Here is a 26,134-nt window from a genome sequence, read left to right as displayed (position 1 = left end):
AGTTTTAGCCAGTGAACCTGAGCCCCGTGCTTTAGTCAGTTCCAACCAGGTGATGAAGAGGGCAATTAATATATTAGGCAAATTGGGACTTTTTAGGCCCAGGTGTTAAGGTCAACCCTATCATGACTTCTATTATGTCCTTTATTTTTTTCCTCCTCTGCCTCCAGAACCCCCAGGCATCTCTCTAATGTGTCCCTTAGAGAAGAGTGTGATCAGTCTCTTTCTTGAGCTTCTAGGACCTGACTTTTTGGGAAGTGAAAGAGATCTTCGTCATTGTGCTTTTATATTTAGAATGATGGGAGGAAGCTGTGTTTTACAACTTAAAGTGGTGGTACTCTGTTTTATTTTGGTTTTGTCCAATAGTTTCAATGAACACAGAGAACTTCTACATTGAATTTAATGATGAGCTTATAAGTATCTTCCACTAGTGAATTAAATGCGATGATGGACACATGATTTTGATCCTGTTTTGGTCACTGAGAAATCAAATATTTTCTACTTCAGGATCTTTATATCACCTGCTAATGACATTGGAAATTTGCTCTAGTGACTCCAGGGAGTTTACAGGGAGATGCGTCCTATATTTTGGAAGTAAGTGACCGAGTTCCATGATCTTCTCAAGCAGCCCAGGGAGCTCCGAAACGTGGGGCCGGTAAGGAGGTAGGTGGTGCTGAGGGCAACCAGTGTTCCGAAGAAAAAGAGTGCTGTGTTTATCACCTGTAGAAAGAGCGAGAACTCTCACTTTATTTGTGCAGTGATTAAAGTCTTGAAGCTAGACTTCATTCTTCAAGAAGAATTGGATACAATTTCCTTTTTGTTCTTTAAACTGAGACAGTGATTTAACTGCATGACCACTAGCTGAAGTCCTGCAATGGCTCGTAAACTCAAGGGTTTGGAGCTTCTCGCCTCTAGCTTTCCCTCCTCTCTCTCTCTTCCCAGAAACACCTGAATCTATGGTTCTGTATAGAGAATTCTTATCAGTCAGTCTTTGTCCAGCTATTAACATATCCTACAGTTGAAGGAGTTCCCACTGCAGCCCAGTGGTAAAGAACCCAACTAGTATCCATGAGGACGCAGGTTCCATCCCTGGCCTCACTCAGTGGGTTAAGGCTCTGGCATTGCCCTGAGCTGTGGTGCAGGTCACAGACATGGCTCGGATCCTGTGTTGCTGTGGCTGTGGTGTAGACCAGCAGCTGCAGTTCTTATTCAACCCCTAGCCTGGGAACTTCCATATGCCATGCGTGCGGCCCTGAAAAGACAAAAGACCAAAAAAAAAAAAAAAAAAAAAAATCCAACAGTTGAAAAAAGGAACGATGAACTCCGTCTTGGAAAAATATTGTGCCAAAGCCACAATGATTCAGTCACAGCTCTTCTTTATAATTTTGTTCATTAGGCATTCTCCAGTCTGTGTACCCAGGATATTTTTTCTATTTGGAAGGCAAACATTTGGTGTCTGCCACTTTATTTCTATATTGGCCTGAGGTAACATAACGATAACACTGGGAATTTTAGCACATCAATTTTTTTAAAGTGTAATCTGTACCAACCTTTTTTTGCCATTGCCAACGCAGCATGGCCTCATGGTATCTTATTCTGGAAAAGGTAACCTGTAAGGAAATTTAAAAAATATTTTTGTATATCCTGTAATGGCTAAACAGAAGATTACAATGAGGATAAGTCTCAAGTCCAGACCTTACCATGGTATAGAGAGGGATGAAGGTAGACGGCATAAGAGTATGAAGACACCTCTCTATGTTCTTTTGGAAGATGAACCACCTTGAGTTGACATGTGATCGCATCTGCAATAACAGAAGCGTCTTAAAGAATAAGCTTGATGAAAATATTTTCAGGAGTTCCCGTCGAGGCACAGTGGTTAACGAATCCAACTAGGAACCATGAGGTTTCGGTTCGATCCCTGCCCTTGCTCAGTGGGTTAAGGATCCGGCATTGCCGTGAACTGTGGTGTAGGTTGCAGATGTAGCTTGGATCCCGCGTTGCTGTGGCCCTGGTGTAGGCCGGCGGCTACAGCTCCGATTCGACCCCTAGCCTGAGAACCTCCATATGCCACAGGTGCAACCCTAGAAATGGCAAAAAAGACAAAACAAAACAAAACAAAACAAAACAAGACAAAGAAAACAAAGTATTTTTAATTGTTTCCTCAACTTGTTAACACTCCTCATGCGACTGACTGCAAAGCCAGGCTCAAAGTAGCTAAATAAAGGTTAAAGCCATACCTGCTCAACCTGCTCCATATTCAGGGTAAATACTATGCTGTAGTTGTCTTGTTTTAAAAGACAAGGCAAAATACATCAATGAAACTCAGTCTCTTATAGAACCTCCTTCTCTACATATAAAACAATGCTGCTCAAGTTGAAGTCTATTTCTTCTTTCTGTCTCATGGAAAACAGCAGCCTTCTTTTTAAAATCTGTCTTGTGACTTTTTTCATTTGATTTTTTAAAATCTATAACCATGACCTTTTACTGTGAATTTTTCATGTGACTGGCTCAAAGTGGAATGGTGTTTTTGTTCTGATTAAGCTACTGATCATGCATTTCTTTGGTCTTACATATTTCTTTCAGTGCAAAAAGCCCCAAAGGATATTCAATGTTACTTCAAGTTTACAGTTTATAATGTTAAGAGTGGAAAGGTCAGAGTTCCCGCCGTGGCTCAGCAGTAATGAAACCGACTAGGATCCATGAGGATGCGGGTTCGATCCCTGGCCTCGCTCCGTGCGTTAAGGATCTGGTGTTGCCGTGAACTGTGGTGTAGGTCACAGACGTGGCTCAGATCTGGTGTTGCTGTGGCTGTGACGTAGGCCGGCAGCTGCAGCTCTGATTCAACCCCTAGCCTGGGAACCTCCATATGCCATCAGTGTGGCCCTAAAAAGATTAAAAAAAAAAAAAAAGAAAAAGAGTGGAAAGGTCATTTAATGCTTCTTAAATTTTCCAAATATGTTTACTCATATCAAAAGTATATTTTTATTAAAATGGCATATTACTACCTCTATTAAATGTCTAAGCTTTGAGCTTGTAAATTAGAGCTCGATACTAAACACGTTATCATTTTTGTTACTCCTAAATGTCCCTGAAAAGGAGATAGAGATGATATGTGTGGGGCCATTGTCACTGTCTTCAGAGTCATAGTTTAACCATACGTAAGGAATGCTGCATGTGTGTGTGTGTGTGTGTGTGTGTGTGTGTGTGTGTGTGTCTATGTTTTCTTTGGTACCTATTCTCATGGAGCATGCCTGAGATGGTGCTGGACCAAAGACAAATGAAAGAATGTTTTCGAGACTATCAGTGCATGATCCCATTAAACAGAGTCAAACCATCTCACTCACCTCTATGTAATTGTACATGGACAGGTCTGAAATTGCGTGGTCATCTGGAATTCTAAATTTGGAGAATTCAGGAAGACACATACCTAGAACCACATTAAATTATACATCATTTCCAAGACAATCTGTAAAAATTTCTGCTGGATGCTACACGGTTCAAATGAAACATTGTCATTCCCTACCAACGCTCTCTTTAACTTTTTTGTTTTTTCATAGCCACACCTGCAGTGTAAGAAAGTTCGTGGGCTAGAAGACGAATCGGAGCTGCGGCTGAGGCCTATGCTACAGCCCCAGTAACGCTGGATCTGAGCCGCATCTGTGACCTATACCACAGCTTGCGGCAACACTGGCCAGATCCTTAACCCACTGAGGCCAGGAATCAAACCCACCCACATCCTCACAGAAACAATGTCAGGTCCTTAGCCCACTGAGCCACAATGGAAATGCTAACATTCTCTTTAACTTTTTAAAACTATGGGCAAGAAGGCTGTATGACCAACAATTTATGAATAATGAGCAATAACGCAGAGGCATGTCCTATTGTGATTAAACAAAACTTATGATAAAGTTACAATATATACTAGATTAGTAAATCTTTAATTTTTTCTAAATTTAACGCATGGAAAGCAGCTTATAGAAATGATGGGGAGTGACCCCAAATCCTTAAAGCTTGCCACTCCCCCTTTTGTTCTCCTTTGCGACCCCACATACATTGGTTTCCTTTGTACCTAAGACCCCTTATTAACCCAAACATCGGCTCCCTCATTATTCTGTTATCTTCCAGAGGCAGGCGCCATGTTTTATTTGTGTCTGAAGCTTAACCTGGTATAGGGTAAATACTAAATAAACTTTTGATGAATTAAACTAATGTGATTTTCACAGGGTCAAACACCTCTCCGTTTTAGGGAAACCATGTCTAAAGTCGCAGGATGTGGGTGCAAGTCCAGGCTTCCCTGCTTCCTACTACATGAATGCAGGCAAGTTACTGAACCATCTCCTAAGCTTACACTTCCTCAGCTATAAAATAGGGACAAGAACGGCACCTATGCCTCATGGTCCGTAGAGACAATGCGTGAAAAAAACATAGCAAGATACCCAGCACATTCAACGTGCTCAGTGATGTTAGTTACTATATTTTTTTAAATCTTTTTAGGGCTGCACCTGAGGCATATGGAGGTTCCCAGGCTAGGGCTCGAACTGGAGCTGTAGCTGCCAGCATACACCACAGCCACAGCAACACATGATCCGAGCCGCGTCTGCGACCTACATCACAGCACATGGCAACACCGGATTCTTAACTCACTGAGCGAGGCCAGGGATGTAACCTGCAACCTCGTGGTTCCTGGTCAGATTCATTTCTGCTCTGCCACAACGGGAACTCCTTATCTTCATTCTCTGGTAACTAAAGCATTGACAGTAGGTCCTGTTGTGTGAGCCCCTCATCTATCTCCATCATCATCGTTATCTGCAAACCAATCACGAGAGGGCTAAGAAGGGAGGAAAACAATGCCTCTGGATCCTGAGTATCTGAGTGAGATGCCTAGGAAAGTAAGGAAGAAAATTAGAAGAAACTTATCCTGAGGAGCTCCCACTGTGGCTCAGTGGTTACAAACCCAACTCGTATCCATGAGGATGTGGGTTCAATCCCTGGCCTCGTTCAAGTAGGTTAAGGATCTGGTGTTGCATGAGCTGTGATGTAGGTCACAGACTCAGCTTGGATCCTGCGTTGCTGCGGCTGTGGTGTAGGCTGGCAGCTGCAGCTGCAGCTCCAATTCAACCCCTAGCTGGGGAATCTCCATATGCCTCGGCTGTGGCCCTAAAAAGCAAAACGTTTTTTGGGGAAATTTCTGAAAAGTATAATCGCATGACATTCAGACACCACAATGTCCACTGCCGCTCTTTAACAACATAAAAAAAATTTACTGTTGACTTACTTTGCTCCAGGCTTTTAAAAAACCTTTTTCTTGATCTATAATTGATGGACAATGTTACATGAATTGCTGGTGTACAACATAGTGATTCATAACTTTAAAGGTTTATTCCTTGTATGGTTATCATAAAATAGTGGCTATATTCCCTGTGTTGTACCATATGTCCTGTAGCTTATTTATTTCCTATACAATATTTCGTACCTCTTAATCACCTACTTCTATCTTGCTACACCCCTGCCCCCCACCTCCCCAATGGTACCCACTAGTTTGTTCCCTATCAGTGAGTCAGGCTTTTTTTTTTTTTTAAGCTTTACACAAATCATTTAATCTTCATAACTCTCTGGAGTTGGTATTATCCCCATTTTATTGATAGGAAATGATCTGAGACTTTAAAAAGATAGAATAACTTGTTCAAGGTCAGAGGACTAAGAATTAGGCGAGTCAGGACTGGAATCTGGGTGCAGATTCAAAGTGGATTCTCTAAGTCTATCCCATACCCGAAAGAGGTTTAAATTCAGAGGTGACCTTTAAGAAAATGTGACGCTGAGAAGCAGTAAAAGTTATCCAGTTCTTGGGCTATCATTCGAAATTTCTTTTATAGATGAAAATTAGGTACATTTTCTTTCATTCTTTTTCTGTTTTTTTTTTTTTTTTTGTCTTTTTTATGGCCACACCCACGGCACCTGGAAATTCCCAGGCTAGGGGTTGAATCGGAGCTACAGCTTCTGGCCTACACCACAGCCACAGTAATGCCATATCCGAGCTGTGTCTGTGACCTACCTACACTGAAGCTCACTGCAGTGCTGGATCCTTAACCCACTGAGCGAGGCTAGGAATTGAACTCAAGTCCTTACAGATACTAGTGGGGTTCCTTACCGCTGAACCACAATGGAAATTCCAGGTACCTTTAATTTAATTTACTTTCAGAATTATATTTAAAATTTTTAAACTTCAGTATTCGTAAAATGAAATCTTTGTGAAATCAATTTTAATCAGAAGGCAAATGGAAGCTTCAGATACAAACTTTGATAAAGCAAAAAGCAAGAGCTTCTAAAAGTGTTTCTGAGGGGGTGCTGTAGGAGATGCAGGTGGGGCTGGTATCTAGGTTGAAGGTGAGAAAAAGGAGTCTATCTCTGCCAAACTTTGGCGCTCAGAACTTTTATCTTTGTGTAGATCATTGCAGAAACCTCCATGTACAAAAATTAAAAGAAACCATCCTTTCCCCTCTACGTGTTCCCCATCTGACACGGGCAACAACAGTGCCGAAGAGAGATGGTTTATAGGGAAACTCATACCCCGAGCAGAAAATGTACATCATCGTTTGTACTCGTCCAGGATCAGAAATGGGTACGCAATTAATCAGGAGGCCTGATCCACATCCAATTGAGAAATTGTACTTACTAAAGTCATTATTGAATTTATCCATTAATTCATCAAATACCAAGCAGTCTTCAAAGCCCTAAAAACAAGAAAAATGGGAAAAAAATAAGCTGGGAAATAAAAGCTTCTTAACAGTTTTGAATAGACTGTTCATTAGTAAGTGTAATTCAAGGGATGTTTACTCTCAACTAGCACACAAAAGCCGAATAGTCACACTTGGTGTTGAATTCTGATTATAAAAGGCCATTGACTGCAAGTTTGAGGATTCTGTCCTTGCCTAACACAGTGGCACACTCGTGTGTGTGTGTGTGTGTGTGTGTGTGTGTGTGTGTGTGTGACTCCATTGTAATTCTACAATAATTACATTATATACAATGTAATTATATTGTTCTACTATGAGCATTAGAGTATTATTTAAACTATTCAGGGCTTTAAGATTTACATTTAGAGCGAGTTAATGAATAAGATAGAATTCTCATATTAATTTACTTCCCATAAGCCAAGATTAAAGTAATTTTCCAATTTAGAAATCTACCAAATTGGTAAAATACTATGCTAAATGCAGTAGGGAAGCCAAAAATAAAAAGCTATGTTTCCTGCTTTCTAGAAATTCACGCTGTGGTTTTAAGACTATAAAAATATATAAAAGTTAAGAAACAAAATATGTCTATATCAATTATACAGATTATACTAATAAATAAGCAAAAAGTGTGTCAATTATATAGACTATTCAGAGATGAGAGATACCATATCAGGGTAACTCTTAGATTTTTTAATTTAATTAATTCATTTATTCTTGGAGAATTTCTATGAGAAAATAAAAATCCCAGGTTTACAGATAAGGAAGTAAAAATATGTTAGTTGCATGAAAACATATTCTAATAAATCATGAAGCCGGGCTTTGAACCAGGGACAGAGCCAGAGCCCAGGGACCTATCCACAATGCTAAAAGGTGTGTCCCTTACTTTTTAAAAATTTAAGTGTAGTTGGTTTGCAATATTATATTCGTTTCAGGTATACAACAAGTCAATTTAATATTTTCATAGATTATACCACTTATAAAGTTATTATAAAACATAGGCTACATTCCCCAGGCCACATATTACATCCTTGAATCGTCTTCATCTTATGTCTCATAGTTTGTACGTCTTAATCCTCTCCCCTGCATTGCCCCTCCCCCAGCCTTGTACCCACCGGTTACCCGCTAGTTTGCTCTCTCTGAGTCTGTTTCTGTTTTCTTATATTTGTTCATTTGTTTTATTTTTTAGATTCCACATATAAGTGAAAACAGATAGTATTTGTCTTTCTCTGTCTGACTTATGTCACTAACCGTAATACCATTCAATGCCATCCATGTTGCTGCGAACGGTAAAATTTCATTCTTTTTTATGGCTGAGTACTAGTCCATTGTACATAGATACCAGTTCTTTATCCACCCATTTGTTGATGGGTACTTAAGTTGCTTCCCTATCTTAGCTATTCTAAATAATGCTTCTGTGAATGTGGGGTGCAGATACTTTTTGAATTAGCATGTTCATTTTCTTCAGATATATATTAGGAGTGGAATTGCAGGATCATACGGTGGTTTTATTTTTAATTTTTTGAGGAACCTCCATACTATTTTCCCCAATTCATATTCCCACTAACAGTGTACTAGGGGTCCCTCTTCCCCACACCTTTGAAAACATTTGTTCTTTTTTTCTTTTTTTGACAATAGCAATTCTGACAATTATGAGGTGATATGATGCTTTTGATTTACTTTTTTCTGCTGATTAGTGATGTTGAGCATCTTTTCATATGCTTGTTGGCCATCTGTATGTCTTCTTTGGAAAAAATGCCTATTTGGGTCTTCTAGTTGTTTGTTTTCTTGACGTAGAGTTCTTTCAAAGTATAGGTTTTTCACCTTGGCTAAATCTAGGAGTTTTATTATTTTTGGTGCAATTGTAGTGGTATATTTTTCTTGCTTTCTCTTTCTAATAGTTCATTGTTAGTGCATAGAAAAGCAACAGATTCCTGAATATTAACCTTGTATCCTAAAATTTACTGAATTAATTTATTCTAATTTTTTTTTTGTTGAAGACTAATTTTCTATATATGGTACCATGTCATCAGCAAATGATGGCAGTTTTATTTCTTCCCTTCTTTTATTTCTTTTTCTTGTCTGATTGTTATGGTTAAGATTTCCAACACTTCATTAGCAAATGGCAAGAATGGACATCCTTGTATTGTTCCTGATCTTAAAGGAAAAGCTTTTGGCTATATTTTTTTTTTCTGTCTTTTTAGGGCCACACCCATGGCATATGGAAGTTCCCAGGCTAGGGGTCGAATTGGAGCTGTAGATGCTGGCCTACACCACAGCTCACAGCAACACCAGATCCCTAACCCACTGAGTGAGGCCAGAGATTAAACCTGCATCCTCCTGGATACTAGTTGGATTCATTACTGCGGAGCCACAATGGGAACTCCAATATGTAGCTTAGTTTTGATGTGTTTGTGGGAGGAGGTGAGCTCAGGGTCTTCCTACTCTGCCAACCTGATTCTGCCTGTCTTGTTTTGTTTTTGCAAATAAAATGTTTACCACTTCTTTGCTGAAAATATACTTGATTATACTCTTATTTATTCTTTTTTTTTAAAAATGTTTTGTATTTTTAGGGCCAAACCCGTGGCATATGGAGGTTCCCAGGCTAGGGGTTGAATCAGAACTACAGCTGCCAGCCCACACCACAACCACAGCAATGCCAGATCTGAGCCACGTCTGCGACCTAACCACAGCTCACAGCAATGCTGGATCCATAACCCACTGAGCAAGGCCAGGGATTGAACCTGCAACCTCATGGTTCCTAGTTGGATTCATTTCTGCTTTGACATGATGGGACCTCTGACTCTTATTTATTCTTGAAGTATATCCCTATCACCAGAGCAGTATAGTACTATGATTATAACAGCATTAGTAATCAAACACACATGCACACAAAATAACAGTTTGTCTAGACAATTATTTTATGATTTCTTGAAGTTAATGTTGAATATTTGAATACTATTTATTTTCTGAAATACTTTTCTAGCTAGAATGGTAAAATTTCCATGAAAGCAGTAGTATCCAACATCTAGCCTATTTCATCATTTTTTTAAACTCTATCAATTATGTTTTCCTTTCCTTTGGAATGAAAAAGTGGAGAAAAAAGATAATTTTGGATTTTTTCTCTTTTGAGACGAACATTATAATCTCCTCCCAAAAAATGTATTTTAAAAATTAAGTCTCGAGGAGTTCCCATTGTGGTTCAGTGGGTTAAGAATTCAAATGGTATTCATGAGGATGCGGGTTCGAACCCTGGCCTTGCTTGGTGGGTTAAGGATCTGGCATCGCTGCAAGGTACAGCGTAGGTCAGCATAGGCATTGCCATGAGCTTTTGTGCAGGTTGCAGGTGTGGCTTGGATCTGGCACTGCTGTGGCTGTGGCGTAGGCCAGCAGCTGCAACTCTGATTCAACCTCTAGCCCAGGAATTTCCACATGCCTCAGAAAAGCAAGAAAAGAAAAAGTAAAAAGTAAAAAAAGAAAAAAAAGTCTTGAATTGCTGAGAGCCAAGTTTCCAAATTTCAAGTTATCAATACATTTTCTAACTGAACAGAACACTGTCTTATGCTTCATGATTTTTTCATACATTAAATTACTGGGACAAGTAATCCAAGAACTGATGATAGTTAGTGGTCAGTCTGGCTAAATAGCTGGTACGATTGTCGAACTGACTGTTTTCTCAGAGACTATGTGGAAAGGGTTTTAGACATGTCTTTTAATTAGGACGTCTTATAAGACTGACCCGGAAACATTTCCGGGACCTACCTACAGAGGAAGGACTTACCGCATTCATTCCTTGTCCAAAAAAGGGCACGAGGGCATGGGCGGCATCTCCCATCAGCACACAGTGTGAATTGAAGTGAAAAGAAGAGCACTTAACGGAGATCATGGGCTGGGCGGGCAACCGAAAGAAGTCTTGGGCCAGGGCTTCTCTTCAGAGGAAAACAATCAAAATGTGAAAATGTTAAGCTGGGTATTAAATACTACACAAATCTTTCAGATGTACTGGCTTTGTGGCCACAGTATTCCATTGAGAAGTACAGAAAAATGCCAGGAGGAACACAGGAGAGGGAAAACGCCAGTTTCTTCTAGTCCCCACATTTCCTCATTGCATTCATCAACAACGTTAATCACATCCCAAAAGAACAAGTTTAACTGCATTTGAACATTTGCAGTATGTCTACGTTATACGTCATTGACATTTCATTATCAAGCATACAGATCACACGACTTTCAACTATGTTGGTATGTTTCGGGTTTCCCTGGAAAAAATTGGGATGCTGTTGAGCATTTGATTAATGCACAACAAACTAAAATTCATGTGAATTGGTATGTATTTAGAAATGAACAATTGTAATCAAGCTTGTGTTTGTCAAGCATCTACAGAGGTTTCATGGAAGCTAGAGGATCTTAAATCTAGTTGGAAAGACAAGAAATAGCCACAGAACCAGTTCTGAAAGTACCTAAGGGCTAGATTTCGGTGTGCAGAAGTTTCCTTCAAACTCGGAGAACGATAAACCAACAGAGGCAATTCAATTGTTCTGCAGGAAAGTTTGAGAACTGACAATTTTTAAAAGACCTTTCATTCCTTTTACATAATTAGCTCATTTAATTTTCAGAATTGCCCTAAAAGTTAGCCACTCTGATGCCCTTTTTTTTTTTTTCCTTTTTTCTTCCTCTTTTTACAGCTGCACTTGTGACTTAAGGAAGTTCCCAGGCTAGGGGTTGAATCAGGGTGGCAGCTGCCGGCCACAGACATAACCACAGCCATAGCAACACCTGATCCAAGCCACGTCTGCAACCTGCATTGCAGCTTGCAGCAGCAATGGATCCTTAACACACTGAACAAGACCAGGGAGGGAACCTACATCCTTATGGAAGTGTTGTTAACCCACTGACCCACTGCAGGAACTTCCTAATGTCCATTTTAATGATGAAACATCTGAGACTCAAGGAAGTCAGGAACCGAAGCCCTTTCCACTGCACAGTGCTGCCTCCATGTAGACATTGTTGGAGGGAGAAAGTGAGCTGGATTCCACGGGGGCAGGGGTGGTGGGAGAAAGGAACTGGATGAGGCCAAATGACAATACGGAGATGATAGTGATGTGGGCCAGAGGAGCTAAGACTCATAAGCCAGATAGCTAATACCATGAACTCTCAGTTTGGGGGAACCTTATTCAGCCTGGCCCTGTATGGAATGATTTATAGGCATGGCCTCCTTTCGTTGTCACAACAACCCTTTGGGGCAGGTACTGTTATTGCCATTTTATTACGAGGAGTCCAAAAACACAGGCAAGTTTACACAGCCAGCAAGTTGTGGACTTGAGACAAGGCTGCCAGCTGTTCCTGCAAAACACAGATGTGGGTTTCCAAAGAACAGAAGGAATCACACCAAGCTCCAAGGGCCCCGAGTGCCTGCACAGGGTACAGAAAAGGCCCAAGGACATGGGTGACTTGCCTTTCCAGGGGCACTGGCCTGGCCTGGAGATTTTCAGAATTCCTATTCACAGGATAAGATTCTCTTGGACTTTTCCTTCAATCTAGGCTTCCTGTCCAGGTCATGCATGATGGGTCATGTTTAACAAATACTGAAAGAAGGTGCATTAACCTTTATTTGGATTTCGAATAATTCAAACCAAACGGTGGCCAAAGGCACAAGGGCACATCTCTAAACTTACTTTCCAATTAGATGAAGAGAATCCGGAAAGTACTTCTGGAAGAAATCCAGCACATCACGACTCGTGAGCAATTTTTCAAACTCTTCAAAGGGCATGAACAAAGTACACGTGAAAGATTTGTTCTGCGAGAGGAAAAGGACAGTGTGAGAGAGATGGGGGGGCAGGCAGTGCCGGCACCAAAGCAGGTCCCTAAATCTCAGAGCTTTTGCTATGACTTGGGGACCTGGGAGGAGGATCCAAGCAGACAGGAAAGGCACCTTGCCCTCGCTCCCAAGGAAAACTCTATCAAGGCCCAGGGTGCCTTCTCCCAGGCTTCTGAATTATCAGGAGAGTTTCTGTATCGTAAAGTCCGGATATTTCCACCTAGCAAACATCTCACTCCTTAGATTATTAATAGGTTGATTGGATTTGATTTCCCCTCGTTTTTTCCTGTTATTATTGTTCCGTTTAAGACATTAGGACATTAAGCACTGGACCCCAAGACTGTTAACAAAAGAAATAAAAAGGAAAGTAAAAGACCAACCAGAGAAATAGAAATAGCTGTATCTGTCTATGTTATTTTATATATATGGTAATATAGATAATGATAACTATATTTATGTATATTATTTATTTATGTAGCAAAAAGTCTCTAGGGTCTAATGAAAAAAACAGCCATGTTCATTTCTGAGAGTATATATTCTAATGTCTTATAATCTTTATTTTTATTTTTGCTTTTTAGGGCCACAGCCACAGCATATGGAGGTTCCCAGGCTAGGGGTCTAGTTGGAGCTGTAGCCGCCAGCCTACACCACAGCCACAGCCACACAGGATCCAAGCTGTGTCTGCAACCTATACCATAGCTCACGGCAACGCTGGATCTGGATCTTTAATCCACTGAGCGAGGCCAGGGATCGACCCTGCATCCTCATGGATCCTAGTCGGGTTCTTAACCACTGAGCCACAAAGGGAACTCCTCCAATGTATTATAACTTTAAAGGATGAAAATACTTCCTAATATATAACTTAAAACTCTTTGGCTTTTGGGACAAGGAGTCATTTCTTACTACTGTGTCTTGGGGAGGTGACAGTCAGGTACACATTAACCCTCATCTGGAGTTCCCACTGTGGCTCAGCAGGTTAAGAACCCAAGTAGTACCCATGAGGATAAAGGTTCCATCCCTGGCCTCACTCGGTGGGTTAAGGATCTGGCATTGCCTTGAGCTGTGGTGTAGGTCATAGACACGGCTTGGATCTCGTGTTGCTGTGGCTGTGGCTGCGGCTGTGGTGTAGGCCAGCAGCTGCAGCTCCAATTCAACTCCTAGCCTGGGAACCTTCATATGACATGGGTGTGGCCCTAAAAAGAAAAAAAAAAAATTAGTCATTTACATATGTAGGTCTCCTTTCCAAAGTAAATAATTGGGATTCTTTCTGATTTTTACCTCAATGGTCTTAAAGTTTCAAAGACATAATCACTTAATAGTGACAAAGTTGATTACATAGATGCATATACTGAGCAAAAATGTAAGTAACGAAAGACAGTAATTATATATGCAAATGATGGTTGATAAGAAATTTTAGGATGGACCTAGAAATCACCACGCTAAGTGAAGTCAGTCAGATGGTAAGACACCAACCTCAAATGCTATCACCTGCATGTGGAATCTAAAAAAAGGACACAATGAACTTCTTTGCAAAACAGATACTGACTCACAGACTTTGAAAAATTTATGGTTTCCAAATGAGACTGGTTGGGAGGGTGGGGGATGTGCCTGGGGTTTGGGATGGAAATGCTATAAAATCAAGTTGTGATGATCATTGTACAACTATAAAGGTAATAAAATTCATTGAGTAATAAAAAATAAAAATAAAAAGCTTAAAAAAAGAGAGAAATTTTATATTACCATGTTAGGAAGTGCAATCATCATAAAGGTATCTCTAGGCCAAATATGCAGATAATTAGGTTCCATGGCAAACTGCAGAAAAAAATGTATATGCAATTAGTGTATTAATTCAGCACATCTACAAAACTTCTGCAATTTAAATCCGTATCTTATGTATGGTGATAAGTACGCCCACTGCTGCATAAAGCACAAGCTATCTTAGAAAAGACTTTGTGTCCCGTCTCTATAAACTCCACTTTAGGTGAGTTGTTGATACCATGGTTAATTCAAGATTTGAGAACATCTCTAAGGTGTTCTTTCTCTCCTCTCTTTACTTCTGTGGACACACATGTGGACACATGCACAAATATGGCTATACATACACATTCATATAGAAAATAAATATGACACACACAAATAAACTCTATGTGTGGATGTATGTGTGTCTATCTATATGTAATATTTTATACTTTATTTATTTTTGTATTTTTGCCTTTTCTAGGGCCACTCCCATGGCACATGGAGGTTCCCAGGCTAGGGGTCGAACTGGAGCTGTAGTCACCGGCCTACACCACAGCCACAGCAACGCGGGATCCGAGCTGTGTCTGTGAGCTGTATCACAGCTCACGGCAATGCTGGATCCTTAACCCACTGAGCAAGGCCAGGAATCTAACCCGCAACCTCATGGTTCCTAGTCAGATTTGTTAACCACTGTGCCATGACGGGAACTCCTATACTTTATTTTTTATTGTATTTGGGTACTTACTTGTATAAAGAGAAAAGTCCTAAGTTAAAGTTCAGGGGGAGAACAAAATTTTACAAACAAGCCTCTTCTTACTTGTTTACTACAACAGAGACAGCAGACAGAAGGGCTCTCTTTGGTGGCCCTACCACAAGGCCACAGCAGCCTGAGTAGGTATTAATTGCTGGGGCACATGAACAGATCCAAAGACCCAATTAACCCAAACCATTGAGGTTCCCAGAAGTATTACATACATAAGAATATCAATCAAATTTCCAACTATTTTGTTTGTATTGCTTTTTACAAATGTTTAGAGAGTACCTATGATGTCTATGTCTTACAGTATAAAGACAGAAAGCATGGCATAGCCCTCTAGCTAACATTTCCACACTGGGTTATGGTTATTTGTGTGCTAGGAGAAGACACTGTCCCTTCTGGCTCTTTTATGCCCAGAATCCCAAAGAAAGCCCTATCCACAGACCAAGAAATGAATAAGTGCATAATTCTTTGACCCCAAAGATCTCGCAGAGCAGTTGAATGGGCAGGACATACACCTGTGAAAAGCTAAGTAACTTGTCTTTAACAACTCAAGTGGTAGAGAGACAAAATGATCTGGTGCCAAAATAGAAGTTTAGGAAATAAATGCTGGGCAGGTAAGACATTTGTGGGGCTGGAATGGTTAAAACAAGGGACTCAGTGATTAGAAAGGAAGTGAAAGACAGCGGCTTATGGATAGAGGTGAACTTGCTGAGCAGAGTGGAGGAGGCGCAAATGAGCAAATGCCTGAACTGGATAATGAGACTAGCCTGGCTGAGATGATTGACCTGGCTTTTCCCTCTTGCTGTCCTTTGACCACAACCTTTTAGAACTCCGAAAGATAAAGAAGATTAGAAAAATGACAGCTGAAATCAGTTTATCATTTACAGCAACAGTAAATATCGAAATGCTGATTAAAAAGTTTGGAAGATAATACGTACCTCCTGTCTAGGCATACTTTTAGACATAGACAGTGGTTTCAACCCCGTTTGGATAAGGCAAATAACACTTTGATATTTGATATTCATGCATATTTCACGACCCTAGAAAACAACTCTCGAAGTTTTCAGCTTCTTCATTACCAAGTCACACTCTCAATAGGTACCCTTTGTAACAGCAGAGTCCCAGGGTCTGGCTTGTCATAATCCCCATTGCTCTTCTCACGATGAGTCCCTCCAAACATAAAGTCTAAGCAAAGACAGTTTTGTTGCTGTGCAAAAGCGGCTTTAAGATGAGCCTCACATGAGCCTCAGATGAGCCTCCCTTAATATTCAGCCAGTCCTGTCTCTCACCCAATCTTTCAACCCCACTCCAACTGTCTGAGATGGAGTGAAAGTGTTTGCTAATTTAAGAAAGGAGAGAGGGAGTTCCCGTCGTGGCGCAGTGGTTAACGAATCCGACTAGGAACCATGAGGTTGCGGGTTCGATCCCTGCCCTTGCTCAGTGGGTTAACCATCTGGCGTTGCCGTGAGCTGTGGTGTAGGTTGCAGACGCGGCTCGGATCCCATGTTGCTGTGGCTCTGGCGTAGGCCGGTGGCTACAGCTCCGATTCAGCCCCTAGCCTGGGAACCTCCATATGCCGTGGGAGCGGCCCAAGAAATAGCAACAATAACAACAACAACAACAACAAAAAAGACAAAAGACAAAAAAAAAAAAAAAAAAAAAGAAAGGAGAGAGAGGGAGGGAGCGAGGAAAGGGAGAGAAAATTTTAATGAATTGTTTTGAGGCCATGTCAAGAGAGTTCTATGTCTGAGTTATATTGCTATGTCAAAACAGCCTTTCTTAAAAGAGTAGACTGTCTATAAACCACAATTCATTGCTACTAAATAGGAACACCTGGAAAATAAATGGCTGCCTTAAATCTACATTAGAAGACATGATCCCGGAGTTCCCGTCGTGGCTCAGTGGTTAACGAATCCGACTAGGAACCATGAGGTTGCGGGCTAGATTCCTGGCCTTGCTCAGTGGGTTAAGGATCTGGCATTGCCGTGAGCTGTGGTGTAGGCTGCAGATGTGGCTTGGATCCCAAGTTGCTGTGGCTGTAGTGTATGTAGGCTGGTGGCTGCAGCTCCGGTTAGACCAGCTGGGAACCTCCCGAGGCCCTAGAAAAGGCAAAAAGACAAAAAAAAAAAAAAAAAAAAAAAAGAAGACATGATCCCACTCAAATCTGGGACAATTTTTCAACAGAATCCTACTACCCACTTGAAAACCATATAATATCATTGAAGAATCAGTAAATGCATGTTTGACCAGGAGGAAGAAAGAGAAGGACAATGATGCTAAGATATGGATTTGACTGGCAGATAGTTTAGTACATAAGTGGTATATAATGTGACTATCCCAAACTGAGTAGCTATTTTATAGAAGTCTGAATTTCAAATCAGATAGATTAAATCAGTACCTTAAAAATGGGTTTTATATGCAAATCAAGTATTTAACTAATGCTGTTTACTTTTTATGACTTATAAGCCAAGATCCTCATTGCTCCCTTGTCGGTATTTTACTTTTCCTTAATAAGTTCCTACATTTATTTTCCTATGACAATACACAATATACAAACCACATAATTGCCTGAGACCACATACGGGTTAACACGGGAACCAGGCAATGAGAAAAATGCAATGCAAATCTCTTTGCAACAACTTGCGGTTTACCTTATTTCATAACTATTTTTTATTTAATCATGAGTATCAGAACTCAGGATTGTCAGGATACATAGCTGAGTCCCAATCTGTTTTTTTTCTCCCAGGAGATAATAGGAAAATGCTATTATTGTGTACGACAAAGTCCCTGTGTGTTTCCAATAAGGCACTGTAATTCCTCTCGTTTCTTCCACATTCAAGATGTCATCAAAAGGTAAGAAAGTGAGAGTGACATTCTTAAAGGGTTACCTGCACCTCCAATTTATATTAATTCCGAAGTACTTGTGGCAGACCTTAAGCTGATCCAGACCTGCTACTGAGGACAAATGCGCTAGAATATGCTTCTACATTAATGCGGGGGTGCCGTGGAAAGGAGAGGACAAAGGGAAAGGACTCACGTCGCCGTTCTGAGGTGGGATAGTCAACTCCATGTAGCCGTGAGGAATGTACTGCTGACTGTAATCAAAGCGAGGCTTCTTCACGAGATGAGTTCTGACAGTCGAATAGGCACCATCACATCCCAAGATGAGGTCACAGGCGATATCTTTGGGAACTTTGTCAGGTCTGAAAAATAAAATAAACTATAAAAAAAAAAAAAGTCCTGCGGTGAAAATAATGATATATTTCTACTTGGGTATAAAAAGTAGTGACTTGGAGTTCCTGTCATGGCGCAGCAGAAACAAACCCGAAGAGTATCCATGAGGATGCGAGTTTGATCCCTGGCCTCGCTCAGTGGGTTAAGGATCCAGGGTTGCTGTGGCTTGTGCTGTGGGTCACAGACAAGTCTCAGATCCTGTTGTGGCTGTGGTGTAGGCTGGCAGCTATAGCTCCGATTTGACCCCTAGCCTGGGAACCTCCATATGCTGCAGGTGCAGCCCTAAAAAGACAAATATAAAAAATAAAAAAAAAATTTAAAGAAAGAAGATGAGCTTAAGGAGTTCTGTTGTGGATCAACAGGTTACGAACCTGACTAGTATCCATGAGGACTTGGGTTTGATCCCTGGCCTTGCTCAGTGGGTTAAGGATCCGGTGTTGCTGTGAGCTGTGGTGTAGGTCGAAGACACGGCTTAGATCCCGTGTGGCTGTGGTATAGACTGGCAATCTCAGCTCCGATTCAACCCCTAGCCAGGGAACATTCATCTGCCGCGGGTGCAGACTTTAAAAAAAGAAAGAAAAAAAGAATTATTTGAATTATTTGGGTAACAGTCCTAGGGAAGTCAGAGTGGGACATGCTTCGCGACAAAAAGATGATCCAGGTTTTTGATGTCTTTGAGATTTATGGCAATAAGTACTTGTGAGGGTGTTTAATGGGAACTTAATATTGATTAGGATTTTAATAAAGATTGAGAATGAAGATGCAGGCCTGGCCTGGAAATGGATTAATCATGGCAATGGGAATTTACACGTGGCTGTTGAGGGAACCGTGAATCCATGATGTTTCCCGAGAGGGGGCCATGGGGCTTGGAATCGCAGAGGACATGGGTCAGCCACAGGGGGCAGACAGTGTCCAGAAAGAGGAGAGGAGAAGCACAGCAGAGGGCCGTCTACACCAAGGGAGGAGGGCGTCTGAAGCAGCGTCAAAGTCTGTAAGAAGGTGAGTGAGCAGGAGGATCAGCAAGACCACAGGGGCTGGTGTTCAGAGGGCAAAGATCCACGTTCAGGATAAAAGCACTTGGTTCTAGAAACTATTAGAATTACCCTGTTAGTAATCATTCAACTTTTTCAAAAGAGCCGAAGGACATAGTTTACAGGTAGCATTCTCCACGCCAACCCTTCACCTCTGGTCAAACCCCGAAAGGCCATTCATTACCCAAGCAAGGTGATCACTCCTGTCTCAGGGCGACACTTCAACAGCTGGTGGCCAAAGTGCACCTTTGCGTTGGGATATTTCTCAACAGCTGAGGAAACAAAGAAGCAACACTAATAGAAAGAAAATTCCAGCTCTTAGGTCAAATCGAAATGTGAATGATTTTCTGAGAATGTGTGACAGAGATCCTTATTCTTAACAACGTAAACATGAATTAGTTAACATGGACATTGACAACTATTTGGCGAACATTCAAGGATAATTTGGCAGTAAAAGAGATGAATAAAAATCAACTATCCTCAAAAAAAAAAATCAACTACTTCATTTAAAAAAAATCGAATTCCATTATACAAATACTTACAGCACTGTAACTATTAGCACGCTGCAAAAGAAGCAGTCATCACATATTGTAAGACTTGACCCCCAGTTAAAGCTTTATTTGTGATCAGAAATATTCAGTCAAACTTCTTTTTTCATACTCTATCCGACTCTCTTTTTAGTACGTCTTCTAGGCTTCTGCTCCAATTTGTCATAAATATAGATTGTTGATACTAATTTTTTGTATAATAGAACACTGGAACAGTTAGGGGAAAATGAATTAGAAGAACTGAAACTTCTCAATAAGTAGAATCAAATTATTTTAGTGGGTTTTTTGCCTGCTAACAACCTATAGCAAATTTCATTTCCTGATTTATTAATCATATTCTTATCATAGTAATAAAATATTATTTTGCACCTATTAATTCTCATGGACAGGAGATCTATAATTACAGGTTATTTATTGTTCTTAAAGCTACAAATCAGAGTGCAGGTGTGAGAGCTGGAATAGACCTCAGAGATAATTACTTCCAAACTCTTCATCTTATAAATGGAGTCACCAAGATCCTGGTTCCTCCAGCAAGGATTCCTGAGGTCACACAAAATAAAAAATTTAGGAAAAATAAGCCAGAGGTCTGACTTCCAATTTAATATTCTTATCTGTGTTTATCTCATTTTCATCGCAAGTTTTGTCTTTTTTTGTTCTGTTTTTCTTGAGTTTCATTTGGGGTTTAAAGACTTTAACATTCTTGGACATGGGATTGGAAGCTTTAAAATATTAAATCTGGAGCTTCCTCCGTGGCTCAGTGGTTAACGAATCTATGATCCATGAGGATTGCGGGTTCGATCCCTGGCCTCGCTCAATGGGCTGGGGATCCGGTGTTGCCGTGAGCTGTGGTGTAGGCTGGTAGCTGCAGCTCTGATTTGACCCCTAACCTGGGAACTTCCATGTGCCATGGGCATGGCCCTAAAAAGCAGGAATAAATAAAATAAAAATAACATAACATAAAATATATAAAAAATATAAAAAAATATTATATCTGAGAGACCCTGAGCCAAAGACTTATCTATGTTTGAGAAATCTTTTGGCAAATAACTGTGGCGAAAGCAGATTTTACCTCAACCACGAAGGGTGTCTTTTACAAACACAAAATACGTTTGTGGAATCAAGCTTTTTGTAAATTAAATTGAATGTTATTATTCTATTTTATTTTCAAATTAAATATATAGTAATACATCCCAAAGAAGTGTCCATGGAGCCCCAGTGCTGTGATACGCTCCCTGAAATAACTGCTCTGTGGTCAAAGTCATTAGAGAAGTGCTCATTCTGGCCCTCCAGGCTGTGCTGTCCTGGTCCCCAGAAACACGGGGCATTTTTTTTTGGGCCGCACCTTCAGCATATGGAAGTTCTCAGGGTGGGGTGGGATCAGAGATGCAGCCACCGGCCTACACCACAGCCACAGCCACTTGGGATCCTCAACCCACTGAGCGAGGCTAGGGATCAAACCCCAGCTCATGGATACGAGACGGGTTTGTTACCACTGAGCCACAATGGGAACTCCCTAAAGTTTTAAACTATACACGTGGCTGGCATTTGTGGTCACACCTTGGACAGCACTGCTCTAGAAATTCCACACTGCAGACTAGTGGAATAAAGGCCCTGAGAAGTACTGTAAGAAAAGAATTTTAAAACTAATCTGATGCAGAGTTTATCAAATTTACTTGGCCATATATCCTTTTTCTGTTTGTTTTGCTGGACAATTATTAACATCCCACAGAACAGGGACCCATGAAGCAATCTTACATAAAAAGCTGATGCAGGGGAATGATTTAGTTCGAGTACTTTCAGAAGGGAGTCTATTCCATTGGAAGGAATTCGTGTTTATCTGTGGATGGATGGCTCCCATGTTGGATGCCATGTAAAGGAATAAAAGTTGTGTAAGAGACTTTCATATGCCAAACAAAGTTTAGGAGTCAAGAGATTCATCACGCGTTTTATTTATTAACATATGTATGCCATTTATGAAATTGCATGCCGTGTGGTGCATTCCAAATGAAAAACAGGGGAAGTCCGAGATTGGATCTTCCCCGTGTTTTAGCTCCCTATCATGAGTAGATGTTTCATATATAACACGGGAGGCTGTAATAGTTAAAAGCATGGACATGGGAATGTACAGACTCAAATTCAAGTTCAGATTCTACACTCACTGACAGTGTGAGCTGCTGCACTTCGGAAGTCTAAGTTTCCTTTACCGTTTATAAAAGTGAAGTAACAATCATTCCCAACGAACAGATTTCTTTGGAGGCTTATACAAACTGATGCATATACAGCACTTACTTAACATAGTGCCTGATGCATCAATGAGTGTTTGCTGTTATTTTTATCTTAATAAATTCAGTGGATGCTCTTAAAAGACTGTCTTAGGTCGACGATGCTATTTTTTTTAAAAGCTATTTTGTAGTTTCTTTTCTTAAGGTGGCAACCTTACCCACCCTTACCTAGCTACTCATCCAAAAGTCCAGCTTCCAAATTCAAGTAAAGAAATGTATCTAAGAAGAATACTAAGCGCTACGTCGTAAGTACTGGGTGACCCAGGGTAACCTTACCCATCACCTCCCCCTAGTTCACTTCGATTCAGTTCAGCAGATGTGTTGCAAACTCACTCGGGGGAGGGGATTGTAGTGGAACAGAGATAAATCATGGGAACTTCTGCTCTCCAAAAGTCAGAGGCTTCTGGGCGGCATTAAGAGGGATTAATTGATTTAAAAGATAGTAGACATACTAGTGGCGATACTTTGCATGGAATGAATCTCTTCAGTACAAACGCTGAAGAAGAGAAAAAACTATGATCAAGGGAATGTGGAATGTGATGGGATTGATGATCCAAGCTCCAGACTTAATTTGCAGCCCAGGAGCTTTTCAATTCATGGGTATGTCTGTTTAGTTACACACGTGAGAAGCTTCAGGGTTACACAGCACACCTTCCTCTTTCTCAACCTCCTGCCCTGCATCTACTTTCCCTCCACAAATAGCTTCGATCTCTGCCTTCCGCAACCGCCTTGCAATCGCTTTAGCCCAGGGCCTGTCTTTGCACTCGGGGACGACAATACTCTCAAAACTGAAGCTCTCTTTCAGTTTTTTCTTCCTAAAATGCAAATCTAATCATGTCACTTTGCACACTCTTACATCTGTTCCAGGACAGGATGGTGAGTTCTGCACCAGGAAGGAGGCACTTATTCAATCCAGGGCCTAGAAGACAACAGGATCTCAACGCACACTGAACAAATGATGTCTATTTAGATCACTGATGAGATGAAAAAGAAACACTGGAAGATGTATTGCTACTACTTTTAAAGACTTTGTATTGTACACAGTCTTGCTCTTAAAAACGCATAAAAAGGAACAGTAAACAGAGCTTAATGAATCATGTGACAAGATCAGTACTTGTCATGTACTTTGCTGAAAATGACATCTGGTGAATAAAGACTTGGACTTACCGGTCAATAGATCCTTGTTTAGATTTTCTCTGCTTATAGAAAGAATATACTGCAAGAAAAATATAGCAGATACTGTTTGTTTCTGGAGAATGGATAAATATGCTTCTATATTATTCTCTCAGCAATAGGAAATATGTATCATTTAGCAGAAGGTTGCAAGCTTACTTTTATAACCATTTAGCAAAGTAGCCTTTTTTCTATAAACACTTTATTCAAATACACATAATAACAATGTTTAAGTTTACACTGAGGCTTTTTCAAAGTTTGATACTATAAAAACCAAACCTTTTTCTGTTAGCGAAAGATAGTATTTTCATTAAGATAGTTTTGTTTTAACAATCGGACATAAATCTCTTATGTTCATTTTAGGTCACCAAATCAAGCTGTTTAAAAAACCTCAGAGGAGTTCCCATTGTGCACAGTGGAAATGAATCCACCTAGGAACCATGAGGTTGTGGGTTCGATCCCTGGGCTCGCTCAGTGTGCTAAGGATCTGGCGTTGCCGTGAGCTGTGGTGTAGGTCGCACGCAGACTCGGCTAGGATTCTGCGTTGCTGTGGCTGTGGTGTAGGCCGGCAGCTGTACCTATGATCTGACCCCTAGCCTGGGAATCTCCATATGCTGCAGGTGCGGCCCTCAAAAAAAAAAAACACAAAAGAAAAACCAAAATGAAACTTCAGAAATGACAGCATCAGTAGGATAACTATACTATTTCCCAAAGAAAGTACTTTGAAAGCTGTCATTTAAATGTGCTAGTGTGTGTGTGTGTGTGTGTGTGTGTGTGTTTGGGGTGTGGCGAGGGTTGGTAGGAGTAGGATCGTCCCAGCTGGGACATGTGTGGGTTCTTTCTGACTTCATATGGCCAACTGTTCCATAAGGCACAGTCAGAACAGTGCATAAGGACTCATGATACTCATGAAAATGTTTTAATTTAATTTTAATTTTAATTTTACTGTATTTTAAAATCAGAAGAAAAAAAAGACCAAAGAAAATTAGGAGTTCCTACTGTGGCTCACAGGGTTAAGAACCTCACTGGTATCCATAAGGATGTGGGTTTGATCCCTGGCCTGAATCAGTGGGTTAAGGATCTGGTGTTGTTGCAAAGCTTGGATCTGGCATTACTGGGGCTGTGGTATGAACCAGTGGCTGTGGCTCCAATTCAACCCCTAGCTTGGGAACCTTCATGTGCCACTGGTGCAGCCCTAAAAAAAAAAGACCAAAAAATAATAATGAAAAAATAATAATAATAATTTGAAAAAATAATATAAAATCAGAAGAAAAAAAAATAAATGAATATATCAAAATGAATCCAGTCTGAATTATATTGAGCTTTATATCAATGCACTCATACAGTCTAATTTTTAATACTTGCTGTTTTATAGAGAAAGGATCCCGCCAAGGCAACAGGCCGACCCAGGGCCCCTGAAAGTCATAATGCAGCCTTGCAACTTGGGACAAGTTAACTGCTCTAAAAGAGCATATAATTTTCCAAATTATGGGACCCTACAACATTTAACACAAATATGCTAACTTATTAATCTTCATCTCAGTCAAATACAGACATTTAAAATAAACAGTGAAATCTATACTTGGGGTAAAAATAACTTGGTCATGCTACTGAGGCAATGACTGAGGAGGAGCTTCCTGTGTCTTTGCTATAAAATCAAGTGAACGGTGGTTCTGTTTTCCATTCTTCTACGTTGTTAATCATCGCGTTTCAATAGAAACCACACTTGCTATTCAAAGTATAATAGGAAATTCATATTACAAGACTCATTTACATGGGGAAAACAGTCTTTTCCTTTCAGCTATCTGGCTGGGTTGAGAGCATCCGGGAACTGCTCATGCGGGAACCAACAGAGATGGTGGTCCTGCAGGAGGAACTGGGAGATGGCTTCTAATCCACTCCAGGAACATATTAAAGCCACAAGTTTGAGTCACTCTGCAAGCCTCACCTCTCCAACCCATAGTCTAAAAGGCTTATCTTATGAAGAAGAACAAACAATAGCTATAAGGTGGCCCTTGTAACACCTCCCAAAAACCAAACCAAACCAAACCAAACCAAAACATTAAGAAAACCAAAGGAAGGAGAAAAATCTCCTTTGGAGATTTGTAAGACAACAGTTGCAGTGGTGACTTTTTCAAATATGCTCGGAAAGAATGTTTCCATTCTGTGTTCTGAGAGCCTCAAATAAGGACCTTTTCTTGTAAGCGGTGCCATTTCTCTTTCTGGGGAAGAGGCGGTTAGGAATGAGAATTGGGGGAACTCTGACCTGCTCTGTACATTAGCGCCTGCTTTGCTGTTTCGCAATTTGGGAGGGAAGTGGGAGGAGCCATCAAGATAGTGGCCAAAAGGGAGAAAGGGCAGAAAAAACCGCTGGGGTGGGAGCCTTGGAGGGGGCTGGGAAGGATGTCAGCGGCCACGGGGTGCACATCAGGGACTCAGACAGTGTTTGCTGTGGCCTGCTCACCACCGGCCTTCCATGACCCCGAGGTCATCAGCATTTTCGCATGGGTTTTGAGTGAGTGGTTTTTGTGGAAACTGGTGAAAAGGGGGAGTTTCACAGATGGACCATGATGGTCCAGAGCCAATACTAGAGGAGAGGAGAGGGCACGAGGGGCAGCCGAGGCTAATGCACGGTAGCCTTCCCAGGGTGTCAGAGAAACCCTGGGCCAGGAGGATGACTGCGCATCCACAGGCTGGCAAACGAATTTGATATCTTTTTTTGGTTTTTCCTTGTCTTTTTAGGGCCGCGCCTGCATCACATGGAACTTCCCAGGCTAGGGGTTGATTCAGAGCTATAGCTGCCGACCTACAGCACAGCCA

At 40.8% G+C, this 26,134-nt stretch overlaps 1 protein-coding gene across 1 annotated transcript in view; it reads right to left on the bottom strand.

Moving 5' to 3' along the window:
* KMO (kynurenine 3-monooxygenase) overlaps positions 380-26,134 on the bottom strand; it is a 46,541-nt gene continuing 20,786 nt past the window's right edge. The window contains exons 5-15 of the mRNA NM_214076.1: positions 23,309-23,357; positions 19,496-19,583; positions 18,084-18,249; positions 14,287-14,358; positions 12,404-12,525; positions 10,510-10,657; positions 6,671-6,728; positions 3,342-3,424; positions 1,698-1,799; positions 1,548-1,607; positions 380-717 (exon numbers count right to left, since the gene is read on the bottom strand). Of these exons, the coding sequence (NP_999241.1) occupies positions 562-717; positions 1,548-1,607; positions 1,698-1,799; positions 3,342-3,424; positions 6,671-6,728; positions 10,510-10,657; positions 12,404-12,525; positions 14,287-14,358; positions 18,084-18,249; positions 19,496-19,583; positions 23,309-23,357 (1,104 nt within the window). The 3' untranslated portion in view covers positions 380-561. The remainder of the gene's footprint in view (positions 718-1,547; positions 1,608-1,697; positions 1,800-3,341; positions 3,425-6,670; positions 6,729-10,509; positions 10,658-12,403; positions 12,526-14,286; positions 14,359-18,083; positions 18,250-19,495; positions 19,584-23,308; positions 23,358-26,134) is intronic.

Source organism: Sus scrofa, chromosome 10 (genome assembly GCF_000003025.6).
Source record: "Sus scrofa isolate TJ Tabasco breed Duroc chromosome 10, Sscrofa11.1, whole genome shotgun sequence".
Lineage (NCBI taxonomy): Eukaryota > Metazoa > Chordata > Mammalia > Artiodactyla > Suidae > Sus > Sus scrofa.
The sequence above is the reverse complement of the archived record's forward strand: the minus strand, read 5'-3'. Positions and strand labels throughout refer to the sequence as shown.